Source organism: Temnothorax americanus, unplaced genomic scaffold, assembly GCF_048541705.1.
Source record: "Temnothorax americanus isolate GAGA-0224 unplaced genomic scaffold, ASM4854170v1 Scaffold14, whole genome shotgun sequence".
Lineage (NCBI taxonomy): Eukaryota > Metazoa > Arthropoda > Insecta > Hymenoptera > Formicidae > Temnothorax > Temnothorax americanus.
In genome coordinates, this window is record NW_027509275.1 from 1,530,061 (window position 1) to 1,549,263 (window position 19,203).

At 41.5% G+C, this 19,203-nt stretch overlaps 2 protein-coding genes and 1 long non-coding RNA gene across 3 annotated transcripts in view; 1 reads left to right on the forward strand and 2 right to left on the reverse strand.

Annotated features, from left to right (window-relative positions):
* LOC143894525 (uncharacterized) overlaps nt 1-15,191 on the forward strand; it is a 36,352-nt gene extending 21,161 nt beyond the window's left edge. Inside the window, exons 3-4 of the long non-coding RNA XR_013256116.1 lie at nt 7,457-7,605; nt 14,758-15,191. This is a non-coding gene — a long non-coding RNA (uncharacterized LOC143894525). The remainder of the gene's footprint in view (nt 1-7,456; nt 7,606-14,757) is intronic.
* Nucleotides 1-19,203, reverse strand: part of LOC143894512 (uncharacterized) — a 195,702-nt gene that overhangs the window by 111,414 nt on the left and 65,085 nt on the right. The gene's annotated exons all lie outside the window — the stretch shown is intronic.
* Nucleotides 15,322-18,576, reverse strand: Atf-2 (Activating transcription factor-2). The gene is made up of 7 exons (XM_077400851.1): nt 18,233-18,576; nt 18,022-18,115; nt 17,805-17,953; nt 17,372-17,703; nt 16,727-16,940; nt 16,321-16,660; nt 15,322-16,102 (listed from the first exon to the last, which is right to left on the reverse strand). The coding sequence occupies exons 1-7, from the start codon at nt 18,281-18,283 to the stop codon at nt 15,690-15,692; spliced, it is 1,593 nt and encodes a 530-aa protein (XP_077256977.1). The 5' UTR covers nt 18,284-18,576; the 3' UTR covers nt 15,322-15,689.

Here is a 19,203-nt window from a genome sequence, read left to right on the forward strand (position 1 = left end):
CCATGAGACGAATGATACAATCAGGATTTGTGGTTCGACAGTTTTATAATTCGTTTGTAACCGTCCGTGCGCACAAAGAGGCAAGGAATTCGTTTCGCTCGCACGACAAACGCGTTTCCCCCGTTTCGAAACTTTTAAAACAACACATGACTACACAAAGTTGAAGTATGTGCGGGAAATATTCCGCAAACTTCTCTAAAGCGTTAAGCTGAAATACCGTCGGGCAAATAAATAAATAAATGTAATAGCGAGATTACCGTCACTTTATTAAATATTCAAAAACGTATCTTTCATTCGAAATAACAGAAAAGGTTATTACGAAAATATTTATATTATGAAAAATCAATGTTTTTTTCGAAGCGAAAAATTCCATGAAAATTTTATTGACGAATTATGTTATGTTTGGATCAAATATTTACAGAGTTTCCAATTTCCGATAGTATCATTTGAAAATTTTATAAACGTGGTTTTTATGTGTGCAAGAGTTTTGTATCAACTTTATTTGTTCATATCGACTATTTTACAAAGCTGGTTCAGTGGTTGACCATGAAAAGCTAACAATTACAATTTATAATTCTGCCTCCGCAGAGTTCTTTTCATTCTCGACGGTTATTACAAAATACCTAGCTAGGATTAAAAAGATAAATATTAAGAACGCGCAGGAAGACAAGCTCCGTCGTTTCTCATGCATTTATAAAACACTTCCTGCCGGATTATAATTTCAAATAAGTCTTGCAAGACGGAGAAAGATTTAGAAGGAGCACCTCGTTTCATTTTAAAAGAAGAAATCGCTACTCCACATTAAGGATCTTTTCGTGCGTCCACAGGAAGAAAGAATACGGCCGCGACATAATATCGCATTCGAATACAATAGACAGCTTATTAGCATTTTGTACCTTCACCAGACCCCTGTCACCTTTGACCCTTTCGAGCAAACGGCTTCCACATATGCAGATACACGAAGCTTCAAAAAGTGTCGCCTCTCGTGTCTTCCACCGAAAACTTTTAACTTCAGCACCTGGTTGGAAATTGTTCGTATTTCTTTTCTTCTCGGCCGGCGACAAGTTGAATATCTTGAAAGAGCCTGAACTCTCAGCCAAAAGTTTCTGTACAGGTTGTTCCGTTCTTTTTAACTATAAGTTTTTTTTAGTCAATATAGTTAAATATTTCCTCTGTAAAAATTTTGCGAACGCCGTTTGTGCCGCGTGCACGCGTAACAACTTTCCTCAATTTTTTTTAAATTATACATTTCTATGTAATCAAGCCTGAAAGGAAATTTCTTAAAGCAAAGTTTATTTTAAGTCAACTGAGCAGGAAGTCAAATATCAGGCGTGGAGTTTGAAATACTTCCCGTTATATTTCTACGGAATATCTCTTAATAGTTGTGCATCTTTGTGCTGAATCTTCCCTTCAATTATCCTTCTCACTAAGGTCTGCAAGATTTTAATCAGAACGTAAATTAACCGAATAACCGGGAGATAACAAAAACAGCCCTAGATGAGATTCACAGACCCATAGACGCGACTTGAACAAAAAAGTATCCGGCTTGAAGATAACTCGAAAAAAAAGAAGAAAACACCCCGGAGAGCTAGCCTTCCTGGCCAGTTCTTTCTCATCCGCCAAGAGCAGCATGTAGAAAAAAAAGCTACAATCTCGAAACTGTGACGCGGGCGTGTGTATGCACAAGTAAGAAAGGAAAGTCCTTTCGCCTCTCCGTCTTTCCTCGTTCGAGAGAGAACGGAGAGAAGAGTGGAAACGCCTTCTGCAAGCGTGTCGGAATCGCTACGCATCTAAGTGAACCCGAGGAGAGAAAGCCACGGCTCGTGCGACATCCTTGTCCCTTTTTTTCCACGACGACGGAAGAGAACCGTTAGGAAAAAAAACACCCTGAAACCGGTCCAGGTGGAGGAATGTATGTACGCGCGCTTTCGTAAATCGGCAAAAGGTGAACACCTGGTCGACTACTCGTCGCCGGTTCCCCACGCGACGAGCAAGACGTCCACTGCGCCGAGATTTAATGGAATTGAAGATTACCGCGGCAAGTTGTCGCTACATCGTTGCGGGCGACCGCGACGTCGTTAGCCGTTTTCGGCGCGTCCGCGGGGCAGCCACCCTTATATGAGTTTTTTTTCGGTCAACTGTCCTAATTTCAGCTCGCGAAACGATCATTATCCTTCTCCTCCCGTTGTACTTTAATACGATCCCACCTGTTTTACGGCTCTCGCTGAAGCAAAATATCGTTACTCGTCAAGAATTAATAAGAACTCATTTAGGGTAAATCGCGACACTGGCACTGAGATATTTTTCGACGACAAAGACTTTTGGTCAGTTTAAAATCGTTAATAGATAAAATTATTTATCCGATAAATTTGAGTAAAAACGACGATATAATATAATTCGGAAATATTAATATTATTAATACAGATTGAAATATCCTGCCCAACAAAATCTCACGTCGGACATTAATTCTTCGTTGAAATTTTAGTTCATAAAAATTTAATGAAATTTTAACACGGATCGCTAGATTCAACGTCGAATGCACTATCTGAGGCAGAGATCGAAATAACCGCGCAATATTCCATGCAAATCGCCGGGTTGCCCGACGACTTATCGGTAAGACTCACCGTTCCCAATTTGCACCCCGCGGAACCAATAGAACGACAAAGGACCATCAAGAGGACTCTAGGACTCTCTTCCGGATAAATTGATTCCTCCCACCTTATCCGTTCAGTAGTGGCTCGTTTCCACCTTGTACCGGAGGTCGTCGTCGTCGTCGTCGTCGTCGTCGTCGTCGTTGTTGTCGTCGCCGGTTGCCTTTTCTCCCGCTCTTGCGCCGAGACAAATTAACGCCCCGATTATTCTTCTTTTGCCTAGCTACGTCGACAACAACCTGCATCACGCCAAAACCACTCGCCCTTCCCGGAGCACCGAGGACCCCAGTAATTAGCATAATTTGCGATAAAGGAAAAAAAACGACACTCCCGCGGAGCGACGTCGAGAGGCGGCGCGAATTGCGAGGAAATCGCGAAGAGGCAGAAGCGAAATATGAGAATGTAAGAGTGGAAGCTACCGCAGAGAGGATTCTCCAAGGCTCATCCGTGCATTTTGAGAGTCGCGCATGTTCGACGATACCTCAATATTTTTCACCTTTTTTATCTTTGAAAGAAAAAGCGAGGGGAAAAAAAGCGCTCTTCATTAATACTTATTAATAAGGACCACTTTTAGCTACGCGATAAACACACGTAGGTGTATATTTCTAATAATAAAAACGATAGAGAAAAATAATAACGATACACGGCAATAAAGATAATAAAAGTCACGGTCGGTATAAAATAATTGAAGTATATAAAATGAAAAAGCGTAAAAAGGTACGATCCATATAAACGGAATTGGGTAATATTCCAGTTCAGTCTACGCATTCCGAGCCTTATCTAATGGCCACTTTTAGCCGCGCGATAAGTAACGCCTCGTTCATCTCGATAAGTATATACGTGAGCTAGATCGAGATAAAGCTGGGTTCCGTTGCGGTAAATAGCGGAGGCGCTCGATAATAATTTACTTAGTGAATTTTGTCGGTAAAACCCGGCGATGTATCGGCGTGCTAGCTAAAAAGTTTTGTCGATGAAAATTTTACAGAATTTTAAACGAACCAGCACGCGGTAAATCATTAGGTTAACGTTTCGCATATGTCAATATAGAATTCAACTTCAATGATGAACAATATCGAAATTAATGGCACAAGTGGTTAATTCAATGGTTAACGTAAAGACGCGATCTCGAAGACTCAAAATTGAAAACCGGATAAAAAAAGCATCGGAAGGAGAAATAATAAAAGAACGTTGAAAAAACGAATTCATAAATGGCGATGCTCCGATAACGAGACAATAATGTGCGGTGGCCCGTGCCAATAATTTCAATTTGCCGGGCGGGGAAGGCCTAACTATAAAGGGCTTTCGAGAAGGGTGTTACACCCTCACGATGATGCATTCGCACCTGTGCAGACCGTGCGGACGTGATACGAGCGTATCAATTTACCACTGTGGCATAAGCCAAATACTTGCGTGTGTACTTATAACCCAAACGCATCTTTCTCTCAATTTTATTCAGGAAATTTTATATACGTCTTTAACGATCTTTCAAAGAAAAAAGAAAGAGAAACATTTTTTAGCATAAAACGTAACAAAATATTTTTCATAAAAAAAATTCTGCTTTTATTACCATTTTTAATATTTTTCTTTAATTCTAATAATTACGTTAATTTTAATTAGTTATCGAAATTTTTAAAATAGCAGCTTATTACGGACTAAACTTCGTTATATGTGCTGGCGAGATAATTGAATCGATGATTAAAAGATGTAATTCGCCAGTTTTATAGGGTCCTAATTTCTACCATCGACTATCCACTTTAGTTTCACTTTCTTTCTTCCTCGTCGCCATGACTCGCAGCCTCGTCCTTCGGCCCAGGAGAGACTCATTAAGGAATTCCGTGTCGACCTGGGAAATCGCTATTATTCTCCACGGTTCTTATGGCAATCAGCTAGTGCGTGGCGACATCGCCGCAGGTATCGCGGGACCAAATCTGCAAGCTATTTACCACAAAATTCAATTTCCTATCGGGACCACCTTTGGTTGCGGTTAGTAAGATTTTATCTCCTTTCGCGACGGCAAATTTTTACCGACTTTCACTTACGATTAGTACGAAAAACGATAACAGCTAATTTATCGACTACTTCACAATATCACCTACGTGTGAAATCATCCCGTTGACTCATCCGACGACTCGTGTTCAATATCTTGGATTCAAACGTGGCTAATCCTATTTAATTAACGTAATAGAAAAGTTTTGCTGGTGATCTAACTCTATTCTACCTTCATATTTCATTTTATATTTTAACAAATATTCTGCAGATTTTATTTATAAGATTAATAATCGATATATTGTACTACTTTTTTGTTTTACCATATACCTATTATAGTCGTACATTGAAATTCTTAATCGGAATAATATACATGTAACGAAACGTTCTATAATATTATTAGATGTTATTTGTGACGCAACAGTTGCGTGAAAACAATATCATTCAGATATATATCTTTTCATTGATATAGAATCCAAATAACATCCTTGCATAACGGCATATTTCCATGAATATCCATTAACGGAAGGAAGCGATGCGATGGTCAAACAAGAACATGGGCAAGGTCGCCTAACTGCAGCGCCAGGAATTCTTACAAAGAGCATACATAGTGCCTATAAGATTTTCTCTTTAAAGCGTGAATGAAAAAAGATACTGCTTTCAGTTTTATTGTACAGGCTTTTCTTAACGCAAAGAAAACCTATCTATTATTCGCATTCAAAGTCGTTGTCAAACTATGAATCAGAAAAACAGTTTTCTTTTCTTTCTGAAGTATATTTGTACAGCTTTTTAATGTAAAATTCATGCAACTGCAGATTCGTGTAAATCGACGCCTGCAATTTTGTATGCAAAATCGTACTTATGTCATGGGAAGAAAAGAGAGGAAGCCGCACACGTGGCGGATTAAACCAATACGCCGCATGTAGATCTGCCTCTTTAACCTTGACCCTCGTAATAATCGCAAACCGTCTATCAGAGGTGAATCATCTCCGTTGTCCGTGCTGCTTGCCATAAACGTGCTTCGTTCTTTGATTTGTGTTATAAGTACATGCTCGATCTCCTATTGCGTTTACTTCCTTCATGGCGGTAATCGGTACGGCACCTACCGCAATCCACCGGCATGTATCATCGTAAAATCAATTAAACAACGTAATTATTCAGCCGAGCGTTACAACCTTTTATTTAACATATTAACTAACTTTTTGACGAGATATATAAATATATATATTTAAAAATGTCAACGTTTAAAATTATCTACGCGGATAAATATACAGACTGACATATAAATGAAAAAATATCTACGTGCTAACGTGTCGTCATGAATTCTAAATTCCGCAAAAGTTTTAATCAGAAGACAAAAATGAGTTGGAAGACCTTCCGTTTCTCCCTCGGTGAAAATCAAGAGGATTACTTAATACGCACGTGGCATTAACCACCATGTCGGCATATGGGATTCCCACGTTAACCTTGACCCTCGTATATACTGTCGCCGACGGTGCCCACCACGCCCCAGCCGGTTGAACCATCCCCGTTACTTCCCCGTAAAACGCTTTTATCTCGGCTTGCGCGCTGCGCGAGCAACGCGACTGCTATCGCTCGTTCTCTTTTTTTTTCCTCTCCTTCGCGATTATATGGAACTCGCGGGCATCGTGCTGCTGCTGCTGCTGGCTCGTATCGATCTCTTCGCCCGCTGAACCATCCGCCGCCGGTGCTCTCTTTCTTCATCCACCGAGATCACTCGTGCATCGAATATTCAATACGACATCGGATAATACGAGGTAATAAATTGAAGACTTGACGCGACAGAGTCTGCCAGTGCCATATTTTGACGTTATCCTTCCACCGACTTGGAATATTTTCCTTCAATTTTATTTTTTGTCAATCCGTAATGTCTATAATCATCTATAATGGTCTTCGTAAAAAGTTTAAAGAGGAAAGAGGAAAATACAAGGAATAATATATTACATAATATTGCGATACACGTTCATATATATATATTACATTTCTTATTTACATCGTGATACGTACAATTTTTTTGGAGAGTTAAAGTTTTGTTTGCTTAAAGTCGATGTGAAATTAGAATTCCAACGTCTTCGACTTTAGGCGCATTCGCAGGCGTTTCGCTTACTCATAGAACAGAAACAGCTGCCGTGGACGAAGGTCACTAACGTGAAGTATAATTAGTTTCGCTTCTTACAGGCCGAAAGTAGATTCCATAGGCTGTGGCCGTTCAAACCAAAGAATTCGCTTGAAAAATGCCTTTGTGTATACATACGGAACCCCCCCAGGCGGGTATCCTTCATCGGTGGCCTGTCTTTCCTGGGCAAGGAATTGAAGGAATCGAAGGCTGAACCAACAAAGTGCGACATACCTGACCTAACAAAACTTTGTTCCAGTACATTCTCGCCTCGAAACAGTTAAAGGAAAAGCGTGATTAATTAACGCCGCGCTTTGTTACCGCGCCGACGACGCGACGCGCACCCTTGTTCGTTCAAGACTAAATTCGTACAAAATTTAAGTATAATTGAGAAAGTAAAGTGGATGAAAAAAGCGCACTACATTGTTACAAAAATGCGGTATGACATTCAGTGAAATCGCACAAAGAAATTTCTCAAGCGATTTCTTTGAAATCGTGTGTCGGAAAAATTCTTTGTTTCGGAAAAACCGTTAACAATAAAAAAATCATTGAAAAGCATCGTTCGAATATTCTCGATTTATCATTTAGCATTTGTAAATGCTGCTTTTTCTTTCCGTAAAAGAATGATTCTTCTGCCGTTTTGACAGTGAAGCAATGGTCGATGGAACTTTCTCTGATGCAGGATCGGCGATGTCGAGACCGAAGAAAATCCCGGACTCTTGCCTTAAAATCTTCGAGGAAACTCACCGCATCGTATCGAGGGCCGAGAAACGGCGGGGCGGGAGAAAGAGGGAAGAGAAAAGCGGTTGCTATACAGGCGTCAGGATGAAGGTACACGTATTCTTTTTAAGGCGGAACACTTTACTGCCGCTCGTTCCATCGGCGGTAATGGAGGAAGCTCGGCCACCCCCGAAGAATTAATTCGGGGCTAAAGCCGAGGCGAGCCCCCCCCCCCCCCCCCCACTCTCCCCCGCCGATATCGAGTCGCTCGCCCGGAAGTGTCAGTGTCTACTTACCACTCCTTCGGTTAGCTTTTTACTTTAGTTGACCGCATTAGCGCGCGGTCTCTCGTTTCGCAGAGACGTCGGAGAGCGATTTCTAATTTAGCCACCAATTTAAGAGTAGTCCGTATAGTCGGACTCCCTTGAGAATCAAGTATTTCCACCTCGACGTGAAATCGCCGCTTCGAGATGAAATTCTATTCCGCGCGAGATATTAATCCCTTTTTTTTTTTTTTTATTCAGCCTATTCTTTCATATTACGAACGGCATTATTTCACCTTATGAGAATTAGAAATTATGTACACAAAATTTTTTTGTTATTAGCGGCGATGCGGCGATGCGGCGATGAAGATGGCACATTAAAAGATATATGGAAGGCTTACTTTCTCTGTCGAGTGCTTGTAACATTAATAAGGTGTAACATTGTGGATTGATACACAGAAAATACGATGTCTATATACATATTTAAACGCATGCCGAGGACGCAGGTATGGATTTAAGCGCGTCGATCAATGAGACGACCACGCAGCGCTGACTCACGGCTCTTTCGTAAATTTAACAGGCGATAGATTTTAACGTTTTGCCGCAGCTTGTTATTTCACTCCCCGTGAATCCCGCGGCGAGGGATGCCTCGCCGTATGGTGCGGCGGTGCATACCTCACGTCAGTCTTCCCCTGTTCAAACCTGAAAATCCGAGAACCACCTTTCTTCGTATTTACTAGGGTACTGAAGATTCTCTCTCTCTCTCTCTCTCTCTCTCTCTCTCTCTCTCTCTCTCGGCGCGGTTGGCGCTCGCCCCCCCTTGTACCGTTCGCTTCGCCGAAGCCGGCAGCAGCCTCTCTATTCATCCCCCCGGTGTTCGGCATCGGCACCGTCGTCAGCGCGAGCGAGACAACCGCAAACTCGCAAACGCAGACGACGACGACGACGGCCAGAAAGAGCACACGGCTGACGGCGGAGACCCCCGACCCCCGGAGGAGCGAGAGCGGCGATGAGGGAGAGAGAGAGAGCGACGAGGATCCGTTCTCGTGCCACCGACGAAGACACGACGAAATCGAGGACCTCCCGCCACGCGGCACGCACATTGCGGAAACGACCGAGCGTCGACGAAGCGGCCAACACGGTCGCTCAGTTGCGCGCGAGACGTGCATCGTGCGTCACGTTGGGTGCTGCTGCGTGCTCCGGAGGATCTCGGAGATGCGACGCAGCCGGCCGTCGCCAATCGTGCGCGTGCGTTACATCAGCGCTCGCTCATTCGTTTCGTCCGTTCCTCGGCTTCTCGATGGCACAGGAGCCTTGTGCGAGTATCGCGATATGCGTCTTCTCGGTCTTCTCGTAACGTCCGTCGCGAGCGGAGAGTAGCCAGTGATCGCTTCAATGTGGCGCGTTGATATCTCACGAACCGTGCCCGATCAGAGATTGCAGCGTCCAGTGAGTAATCATTGCCTGACTGATTATAATACGATCTGGGTGGATTTTTGAGTCATCGGAAAGAGTGTGGTGTGTGCTGTGGGTGTAAAAATTCGTATCTTCGAAACTGGGAGCGTCCTATCAGTTCACCGCGTGCGAGCTGGCCCGAAAATCCAGAGATTATCTCGAGATCTTATCGATCCTCATCCGTTTATCGTCGCGGCGTCTCCTATCTCGCGACTGCCTGAATAAAGCTCGCGGGGTAGAGACGAGACTCATCTCGAGATCGATATCGAAAAATGAGAGAGCTACGGCTATACAATATTTGCGGGCAACCTCGAGCTTTCCGGTTGGCGAGAGGAGACCGAGTCACCGAGCATATAGAGCTGTGGGCACTTCGTTGCGCGACGCGTGCGGCATGTGATATGAAACTTCGCGATACGAGAATCCCCCTCCCCCCCCGGCGCGAGTATCAATATTCAGTGGACCTTGCGGCGCGCGCGCGAGCTTGTGTTTCTTTTCGTATCTCTTTCTCCTTTTTTTCGAATCGAAAGGATCCGATTATCGCGTATAACCGTATAACGGCGATTCCGTTCAAGTCGCACGAGGTCGGGCCTAATCTGATGGAGGAATTCGACGAGTAAATTTCTCTGATCGATTATCGTTCTTCTCACGCAAAACATATTCGCGCGCGTGAGAGATGCTCCGTGGGATCACAAAGCCTCGGGGATTTCTCGAAATTCATTTCCGCTTTCGAAGGAACGGCGTATACTCGAGAGAGACGATGAGAGCGGTCGATAAACGATCGCGCAAGAACGCCTCGATATTCCGGTATTCCAGTATATAGAAATTGGATTGCGAACAAACGCGCGTTCATCGGTATAAAATAGGATTCAGACTTTCCGTGAGACACAGTGAGACACAGGACCGTGAAAAGACCCGAGAGCGCGTTAGTAGAACCGTCTGTCGTTATTTGCGGTTCACGGACGCGGGCGTCCGAATGACGATGGCAATTGGCAACGTGCGCGCGGGTCATCGCACGATTCGAGTCGCCGAGGGATCCGCGAGTTCGCGCGTTTAAGTACCGCGATTTGAGCTCACTGTCGTCACGCGCACGCGGAATCGTCGCGCGGCTACGATTTCCGCGAGCCCTCTCTCCTCCTCCTCCCCTCTTTGTCATCCCGTCCCTCCCTCTCTCCCTCTTTCAGTCCGCCGTCGCCGTCGCTCTCTGGACCACTGATGTGCGTGCAGTTTCCGCGTTTTGTATCGCGCAGCCCTGGCTGCAGTGGCTGCACGGAAAAAACGCGGGGTACCTGCCGCCGTACGTGTGCGCGCGTGTATTTTCGGCAGTGAACGGATCGATCGAATCCGCGCGCGCCCATGTGACTACTGACTACCTATACGTGACGTGACTAGTGTGACCACCCCGCGACACCGATCCGACGTACGTCATTGCGCGCGTAACTGATCATTTTTCGGCCGGGACAATAGCCGTCGCGTCGGATTCGCTCCGTTCGAATCGGTCGCACTTTATACGTCTCGCTTCTCGCCTGTCCCTTCGATACTTGGACTTGATCTAATTAATCCAATAGATGATGGAAGGACGAGAATAATCACGTCAATGAACATGCATGTGTCGGAGACACAGACTTTTATTCTATTTCTGAGATTCATTCCGTTCTTCAACCTGATTTATGTGAGAATTTGGATTTTTCGGATTTTTGTGTCAGGCTAGAATTTTATCATGACGGGCAAACCATGATAAAAACGCCAACAATGTGTGTCTGGGGTCGAATGTGAAAATAAAGGGAAACAGACGTGTCTCAATACAAACGATCTGCGAATTCTGATCCAAATAGTTCATTGCAATACAACACGCTTTTGGTCAATTTCCATCGTCTTACGACGAAGATAAAAGATAGTATAATCGCGAAACTGATAATATCGATTTAATTATTTTTATCGCCGCGATCAACAGACTAAATTAAATAAATCGTCGCTCTATTTACATCTTTCTCGCCCGATATCCCCTGTTCGTTCTCTTAGAAGCTATCGTGAATCTGTCATGTCGGTATTTTTGTAAGAAATCGGGAGGGTTGAATCACAGGGGAGTTTCGATGTGCAACAAGGCGCGATGTATTAGTTGTTACGCAACTTTTCTTCGGCCTTAGCCGTGAGGAGAATACCCTTCCAAAGTTTGGCAGCATCTTTCTAAGCTGCCGCGTATATGAGAAAATTACGCGGGGCGGTCTGTTTTTTTATTGATGGTGCATCAAACATGGACGTGCGCGAGCAATGTAATGGGCAAGGGCGGGGGAGGACGTGTTTCGAAAGGGGGGAAGGCCCGTCGAGAATTTCCAAATGCAGCGGCATACCGACGGGAAATCCGCCGTATTTATAACGGCCGCGCGTGCTCTCCTCTCCTCTCATTCCCTCCTTCGACTAGCGGCGATGAATAACTGATGCCATATCCAATCGGTAAATGGAATCCGCGTTGCGCCGTGGCCGGGAGAGAGAGCTCCGTTCCGCTAACAAGAATTTAAGAAGCGAATTTCAGAGCAAATCTCGCTCCGAACGTTCCCGAGCCCGACCGTCTGTAACACGGATAATCGCAAGATCGTGTATACGAGATATCAAGAGCGATCTTGATATCTCGCGCAGCGACGGACGATTTGATCGTCCGTCTCGATTGAGGATTCGGTTAATCGATCCATTTCCGCAGTCGCGACATTGTATTATCTTTAATCGAAACGATGCGATAAAAGCGACGTTGTTTGTCGCGCCTAAGCTAGTTAAGATTTCGTTTATTATTTGTATCGAAAATGTTTTCGTCTTTGTGCGAGGATATAATTACGAAACTTGTATATGTGGTTGACTGCATAGTTGAGACTCGTTAGTCGACGAATTGGATCTTTAATATTTAACGTAAACTCCGGCGCTTTCATTTAATATGAACAACGTTCGTACGGGTTTACTAACGCGGGGACAAATATCTCCCTCTATAGTTACCATTACTATAGTTAACATTAATGTATAAAATGTAATATCAAGTAGAGATTTTCTCTGGTATTTTAATAATTGAAATCGCAATACTCGTGCAGTGAAACTTTTATCAATATCAATTTGTTTTTTTTTTTTTTTAAATTAGTTCGAAGAAAAATATTTATTTACCGGACTTATTTTGCAGCGTAAAATTATTGTGATTTGTGAATCACTATTTCGATGGAATAACGCCTTATGTTCATTTCTATCACACAATGCAGATTAATTTTAATCTCGGTTAACTTACTTGTTATCTTTTCCTAATTCCTGAAACTGATAGAAAATAAAAAGTTAAACTAATTGTAATATTAAAGTTAATCTGCATTGGTAAAAATGCACATTATATTGAATTCTAATATTCAGGATTCAGAATTAATTTCTATTGATTGTTAACATCGGTAAATAACGTTGATCTTAAAGCACTAAAATTATCTAAAATCTGCACTACGATACTCTAGCGATTTATCAGTCGCGTTCGCGACGATCGAAAAAAGCTCTCGGGTCCAAGGTTTGGGAAATCTCACGTGTTGTATAACAGTCGTGCGGTTCAGCGCGATCTCGAAGCAGCAGGGCCGTAGAATCGAGCACCTGCTCTCTCTCGGTGCTATTTCCGTACGTGCGTCGATTGAACGGGCTGGCAAGACGAATCGACGCCAAGAATTCTACGAATGATCGAATGGCAAGCTACAACATCCTTGCGAGGAAGCTTTGAACTCGCGTGTTTATGGTCGCGATGATCGGTCGTTACCGATTTTACGTAAAATACCAGTATGAATGGCCGAGGAGTGAGCCACATTCGGCATTCTCGAAAAGCAGATATGTCGACAGGATATTAATGGGTCAAATAAGAATTGCTGTGCTCATTTTTAATCGATTGATTTATCTCGAGAAAAATATCTTCCCTTGTCCTAAAAATTCTTATTTATAAAAACAACGAGTGTTAATATAATTTTACAATATTGCGTTAATATCATTTAACGATATCGAGAATTATTATTTGAAAAGTTTAGCATAATATTGCTGAGAATTAACAATATTATTGCGCAGCAAAACTATTTGGAATGTAGAAGCTTTCAGACACTGAGAATGTTTTTGTTTTTTTCCCTAATTTCTTATGTATTTTCACAATCGCGTGGATCGTCACTAGCGAATTCATTCGTGAATTAGAGGTGAAATTTAGACAGTATAATCGACCAGTTCTTTCCCGTATTTTCTTATTCTGTATTCTTTTCTTTTAATTATATTTTCACTACGAAAATTTGCATATTTAAGTCGCCGAAAGCATCGATATTCCGTTCGTGTATATATAATTGTCTTATTTAGCGACAATAGGTAGTCCAATATTATTCCTGAATCATTCGATTTTAAAATAAGAGTGTTATAAAACGACGAGTTAAAATGTTGCGAAAGAAGAATATGGATATGGAGGAGATGGACATTTTTAAATCATAGATTTAATTAAAACGTGTTTTTTTATTTAAGCAGATTAACTCTGAAAAAAATTAGTGCATTGTTCGATGCGTGATATTCATATCTTCTGATCATGCTTCAAAATTCCATAGCCCAATATCTATATTCAACGATTGCGTTATTACATCATAAATGATTTTGCAACATTTTATACTTCCTGAAAAGAATATCCTTTATTTGTGACCCATAGGCATCATTAATAAACGCGGACGCTCTCTACCGCGGGCTTAGGCAGGATTGATTTCATCGCCGAGGACGAAGGTTAAGAAAGCATCGACGAGACCCAGGAGAGAGAACAGGGACGCGTACTGTATCCGGCCGGTCGCTATCGACGTCTGTTATCGACACGAGAAAGCGGTTGACAGAGTTTACCGAGTAACCGACAAACCGACAGCCCAGACCAGACCCGCAGGATGCCTCACACGAGCCCGTTGTGCTCTCTCGAACGTGACTCACTACGATTCGTGAAGGAGCGGAAATTTTGTATTTGTTCGAGAGAGAGAGAGAGAGAGAGAGAGAGAGAGAGAGAGAGAGAGAGAGAGACGCTTGTCCTTTGTTGGCGTGCTTATCTCTGCCCGATTACCCCGAACAATTCGTGGCTCTTCTGACGTAATGCGCGATTGTGAGATTGAAAGAACTCGGCGCGCGACACACACGCGTGTCCCGACACACAATCGGGTCAAATATATTTTTCACGCCGACAGATAGATATACATACACAAGACGACTCTGCAAGAAAAACGAACGGCTATTTATGGACGGTAAAATTGACGGAGAGATATTCTTATATCTCTTGAAAACGCAAACACTTCGCGCAAACATTTTGAATTATAACATTAGCGTACGATGATTTCAATTTATGTATTTTCCGAATGGAAGATAACGAGATTGTTATTCTACCGCGCGTGCATTTTAAAAATATAAATGACGTAGGAACACCGCATGTTTTCGAAATAACCAGAGATATATCCCTCCCGAATGCAGTAACGTTAGTTCCGTTTTTATGATTTTGTTATCTCTCGATAAATGAAAGAATAATCAATCGCTTGGATTTTTTCAGATATCTCGAGGAATATGCACTCCAGGGCGGAATTCCATCTTTTGATGACCATTTTTCCCGTTTTTTTGAAGCAATGCGTGCCCAAAGCCCCTTATCATTCTCCTGTCCGGTGTAGAGTTTGTTAGACGACTGGACGGAGAACTGATAAGGGCCCGAGGGTCACAGAATCATCGTGGGACTGGATACATCGCATACTCTTCGTCCGCCAGATGCCGAAAGCACGTGGCAGGAACAATGCAAGCTGTTTATTCATCAATTTCATTTATATTGTATTATGTGATAATGTAATGATATTTAATAAGCGCTGTTATTTCAATCGTTAAACCATATTCATATTTTATCAATGATTTAACAAATCGACAAGAAGTATTTTTATAAGTATAATTAAATTTATTTAATTAATGGAAGAATGAGAAGAAGAGATTAATTCATTTTATAATATAAATATCTGTTATATAAGAATTCATGTCCTCAATAAAATTATATTTTTATAGATATCTCCTAAATGAGAAATATATTGAAAGACAAAGATAAAATTATAAAATAAATAAAATAAAATAAATATACTCAATAAAAACCTATTTTATTGTAAACTCAATAAATAATACAAAAATTGGTACTCCCTGTATTACTTCACGTTCCTCTACATCGGGAATATCTACGATCGTTTTACATAAAGCAGTTATTCGTGGAATAATATCTAAAATATGACACATGAAAATATTATCGAATTAATTTGTCATGGAAGATTAAAAAAAACGGGAGACGCGTAAAAGTAGATTTTGTGAACATTTTCAATCTTGCTCTATCCACGATATTGTATATATCGCGTAGCGTCATAGAATCGATTCATTCGTCTATTCGCTGACCGTCTTAGCCAAAAGAACTCCGACATTTGCGTTACAAATGTGCGAACGTTAAAAGACGATTAATTACGTTCCCGTGCTCTTAGATGCCGCATGTTCCACTTCATAATTCGGATTTATCTGAATAATCTGCCTAGTCGTAGCCTCGCACAATTTTCTCGGTTGATTTTGCACTATCAATATCTGTTTTGTTCCCTCCGACTTCTCCGGCATAAACTGATTAACACCCACGATCTTCAACGCCGGTAGAGTCTTTATGATCGTCGCGTTCGGAATCGCGAGATTCGCGGTGCCGCAATCCATCTTCGGAAGTATCACCGGATTCTTCGTGATCGACAGGGTCGATTTCTTCGTCGACACGTTCGGAATCTCCGTCGTGTAGGAAACCGATCGTTTCACGGGGACGCCATTGTTCGATATCGGCACCGTAATTACCTCGGGATTATCTACTGATATTATCTTAGGTCCAAGAATTATTCCTGCAAAATTCAAAGAGATTGCAATAAGATTTGTTCTAAACTAAATTGAGAATTATATTTTTTTCTTTTCTGGTTATTTTAAACCAATCTTATATCGAGCAGATCTAGAGCAATAAAAGAGACGTTTTTAAAGTACAATTAAACTCGTGAATCCGTGAATAACTAGAATCCACGGCGCTGAATCGTGCGACAAATAGATATCTAAATTAATTACTCGCCTTTTTGTATCGCCTTTGTGACCGAACAATCCTTATGGGCCAGCAAAAGAGTTTTTAACCTCGCAATTTCCTTGCGTAAAGTTTTCACTTCCATTTGCAAGGCCGTGTTGGTCTCGTTCACGTTGGTTACCGTTCTTTGGAGTTCTTGGATCCATTCCTTTCTCTTGGCCCGTGCACGCATCGAACTGGCACGATTGCGCTCGAGAATGTCCTTTTTCTTAAGCTGATCGATCGTCTTCTTGACATTCTCCTTCTTCGCGGCTGCATCCGTTTTCGCGCATTCTTCGGTCGCTCTTGGATTCTGTGCGATCGTGTTCTTCGACAGAGATTGTTTCAGCTTCTATAATGGAATTTCTAAGAGACTCATCTTGAAACGCGAATCATCTCGGTGTAATCGGTACGTTACCATTTTTGCTAACGATAATCTTGAGATCACAGTTTTCTTGGGCTCCAATTTCATCGCGCACCGCAGAGCTGGTTCGGTTCTGATAACAACGGTTTGTTGTTCGGTATTGACATTCGATATGTTAGAAGGCTCCGACACCGGTGTTGCGCACAGCTGCATTAATTTACCATCCGCGGTTTTCAGTAGCAATTGCACCTCCTCGCCGTTGATGGACCTTCATAGAAAGAAAAATTCTAAATCTATTAATGATGTGTAGCACGTAGGATATTTCATCGTAATATCTTCAAATATTTCTAGATTAAAGAAAGGAGAGATATTAATTGTCTTGAATGCATTCAAACAAAAACTTGATCATCATCTAAGAATAACTATCTAGAAGAAAAATTGATCGTGTACATTGTGTCATAGAAAACATTAAAGATTTAAATAATACGAGCAAAAGAAAATATATTGAATTAAAATAAGAGAAATTGAGGCTTATTACGATGAAATACATGGAACAATTTTGGCTACATTCCGATATTCACTGTCAGCAACTTTCAGTACTGAAAATCTACGGTATACGTGACGTAAAATATAGATTTGCAGTACTGACAGTGAATATCGGAATGCAGCCTTTTGTAACAATGAAAGGGGCATTCTTACAGATGAGACATAGGTTGCGTCGGTGAAAGTTTAGGCGCTATAGGTATATTTGCATTCGCGGCAATAATGTCCGCCGGGAGAGTATCACCTTTCGCAGATGCGACAGTCGAATCTTTCATCAACTTCTGCGTCTCGTTTGTACTTAATTTAATACTGTTACACTCGTCAGTCTTTATAGCGCTTTCCTCCTCCGCATCTTTCTCGGCAAGAGACACGGTCGAGGAACAGACCTCGACAGTGTCTTCGGAAAGAATTTGACTATTTGCGGGCAATATATCTGATATATAGGGAAAGATGTGAGGAGTATGCAGCGTGTCATCCGTAATTCCAGTCTGCAAAAAATGAACTTATATCGTGTACTTTTGATACCTCTTATAAGAGAAATAATTTTTTACATTATTTGAGACAAACATACGTATGTGATTTTTTTTACCTCCGATACTACAAGCGTGCCAATATTTCCAGACTCAACAGCCCTTCGAAACGTCTCTTCGAAAGGATTGACCACGTTTTGCAGATCTTGAAATAAACCAACCTCCTCGCAATTTTTGAAGAACCTCGTTGGCGTTGGAGTTTGATCCGCTACATATCGATTAAATTTTTCAGCATATCTCTTTGACATGATTCAAGTTGTTAAGTTATCAACTTACCAACGAATCCAGCACTCTTGGAGTTATTGTTAAGATTTAGCATCATGTCGTGTTTCTTCTTATGCATTGTTAATTGATCTTCATTCGTAAAGCTCTGTAAATGAAAAACAATCCTGTTGTCTTTTACATTATTGTAGTTCTTTAAGATTTTATGGGACTCGCGAGACAAGTTATACTTTTTTCAATAAGAGAGACAATAATCGTCACTTACCATATTGCAGCCCGATGTGGAGCAAGTGAAGAGTTTCTCTGAGTCGGTCATTGCGAATGGATTCCGTTGAACACCAATTCCAGGTTTCTTTCAAAGACGATGGAACACAGAGGTATATAAACACTAATATCTACGGAGTAAACGTGGTTAACTCCTGTTTACAGATATCTCTATTGTCACAGAGTACGGCCACATTCTCCCTAACGAATAAATTGAATTTCGCAACTTCGAAATAACGAACGGAATTATTTTTACAAGTACGGATTTAGTTAATCCGTAGCATTTAATACTTTGCTCGGAGTCGGCTGTAGTCGACTGTAGCCATATTGGCATACTATACGATACCATATCATCACCACACGACTACTCCACATTGCGTGTATTGATAGAATGCGTGCTGACATCTTGTATAAGGTAAAAGAGAATCTAGAGAAGACTGTAGCCGGTATTGCCCTGTCAAAGTAACATAAAAATGTTCGAACATTTCTCCATTTTTATTCTTGTATTTTTTTATACTTGTGTAATTCTTTTAAACATATTTAAGATTTAGACTTTATAAGCTCTCTTTAGTAAATTTTCCATACGATTAATTAATGTCAAACAAGTGGTAAAATAACAACTATATTTTTTAATTTTTAAAAATATATATTGGTCAACTCGCGAGATTCGAGAATACCTATATGTCTAAATATTTACGAAAAATTAGTATAAAATTTTTGTATTATTTTGAAAAAATCACGCCGAGATCATTTACACATTAGTCGTTCTACTTCAAGCCGCAAGCGTACGCGGAATGTAAATACGATGTCCATAAAAGACCGCGAGACGTAATTGCGCAAATGACACAGAAATAGCACAGTAATGACACAGAGTGGTGTAGAGTGTGCCTTGGCAATGACTTTAAATTTATGCGTGACTTTTCATTATTCATTATATCACTGGCCTATACAGCAAATTATGTAAATGCTCCG

What these genes read in the sequence shown, in the direction of transcription:
- Atf-2 (XM_077400851.1), bottom strand. Translation starts at nt 18,283, where the DNA reads ATGACCGACTCAGAGAAACTCTTCACTTGCTCCACATCGGGCTGCAAT. An exon ending in CCACATCGGGCTGCAATATG is followed by an intron (nt 18,116 to 18,232) that starts GTAAGTGACGAT and finishes TTTCATTTACAG; the next exon opens with AGCTTTACGAATGAAGATCA. An exon ending in ACGCAACCTATGTCTCATCT is followed by an intron (nt 16,941 to 17,371) that starts GTAAGAATGCCC and finishes CTTTCTATGAAG; the next exon opens with GTCCATCAACGGCGAGGAGG.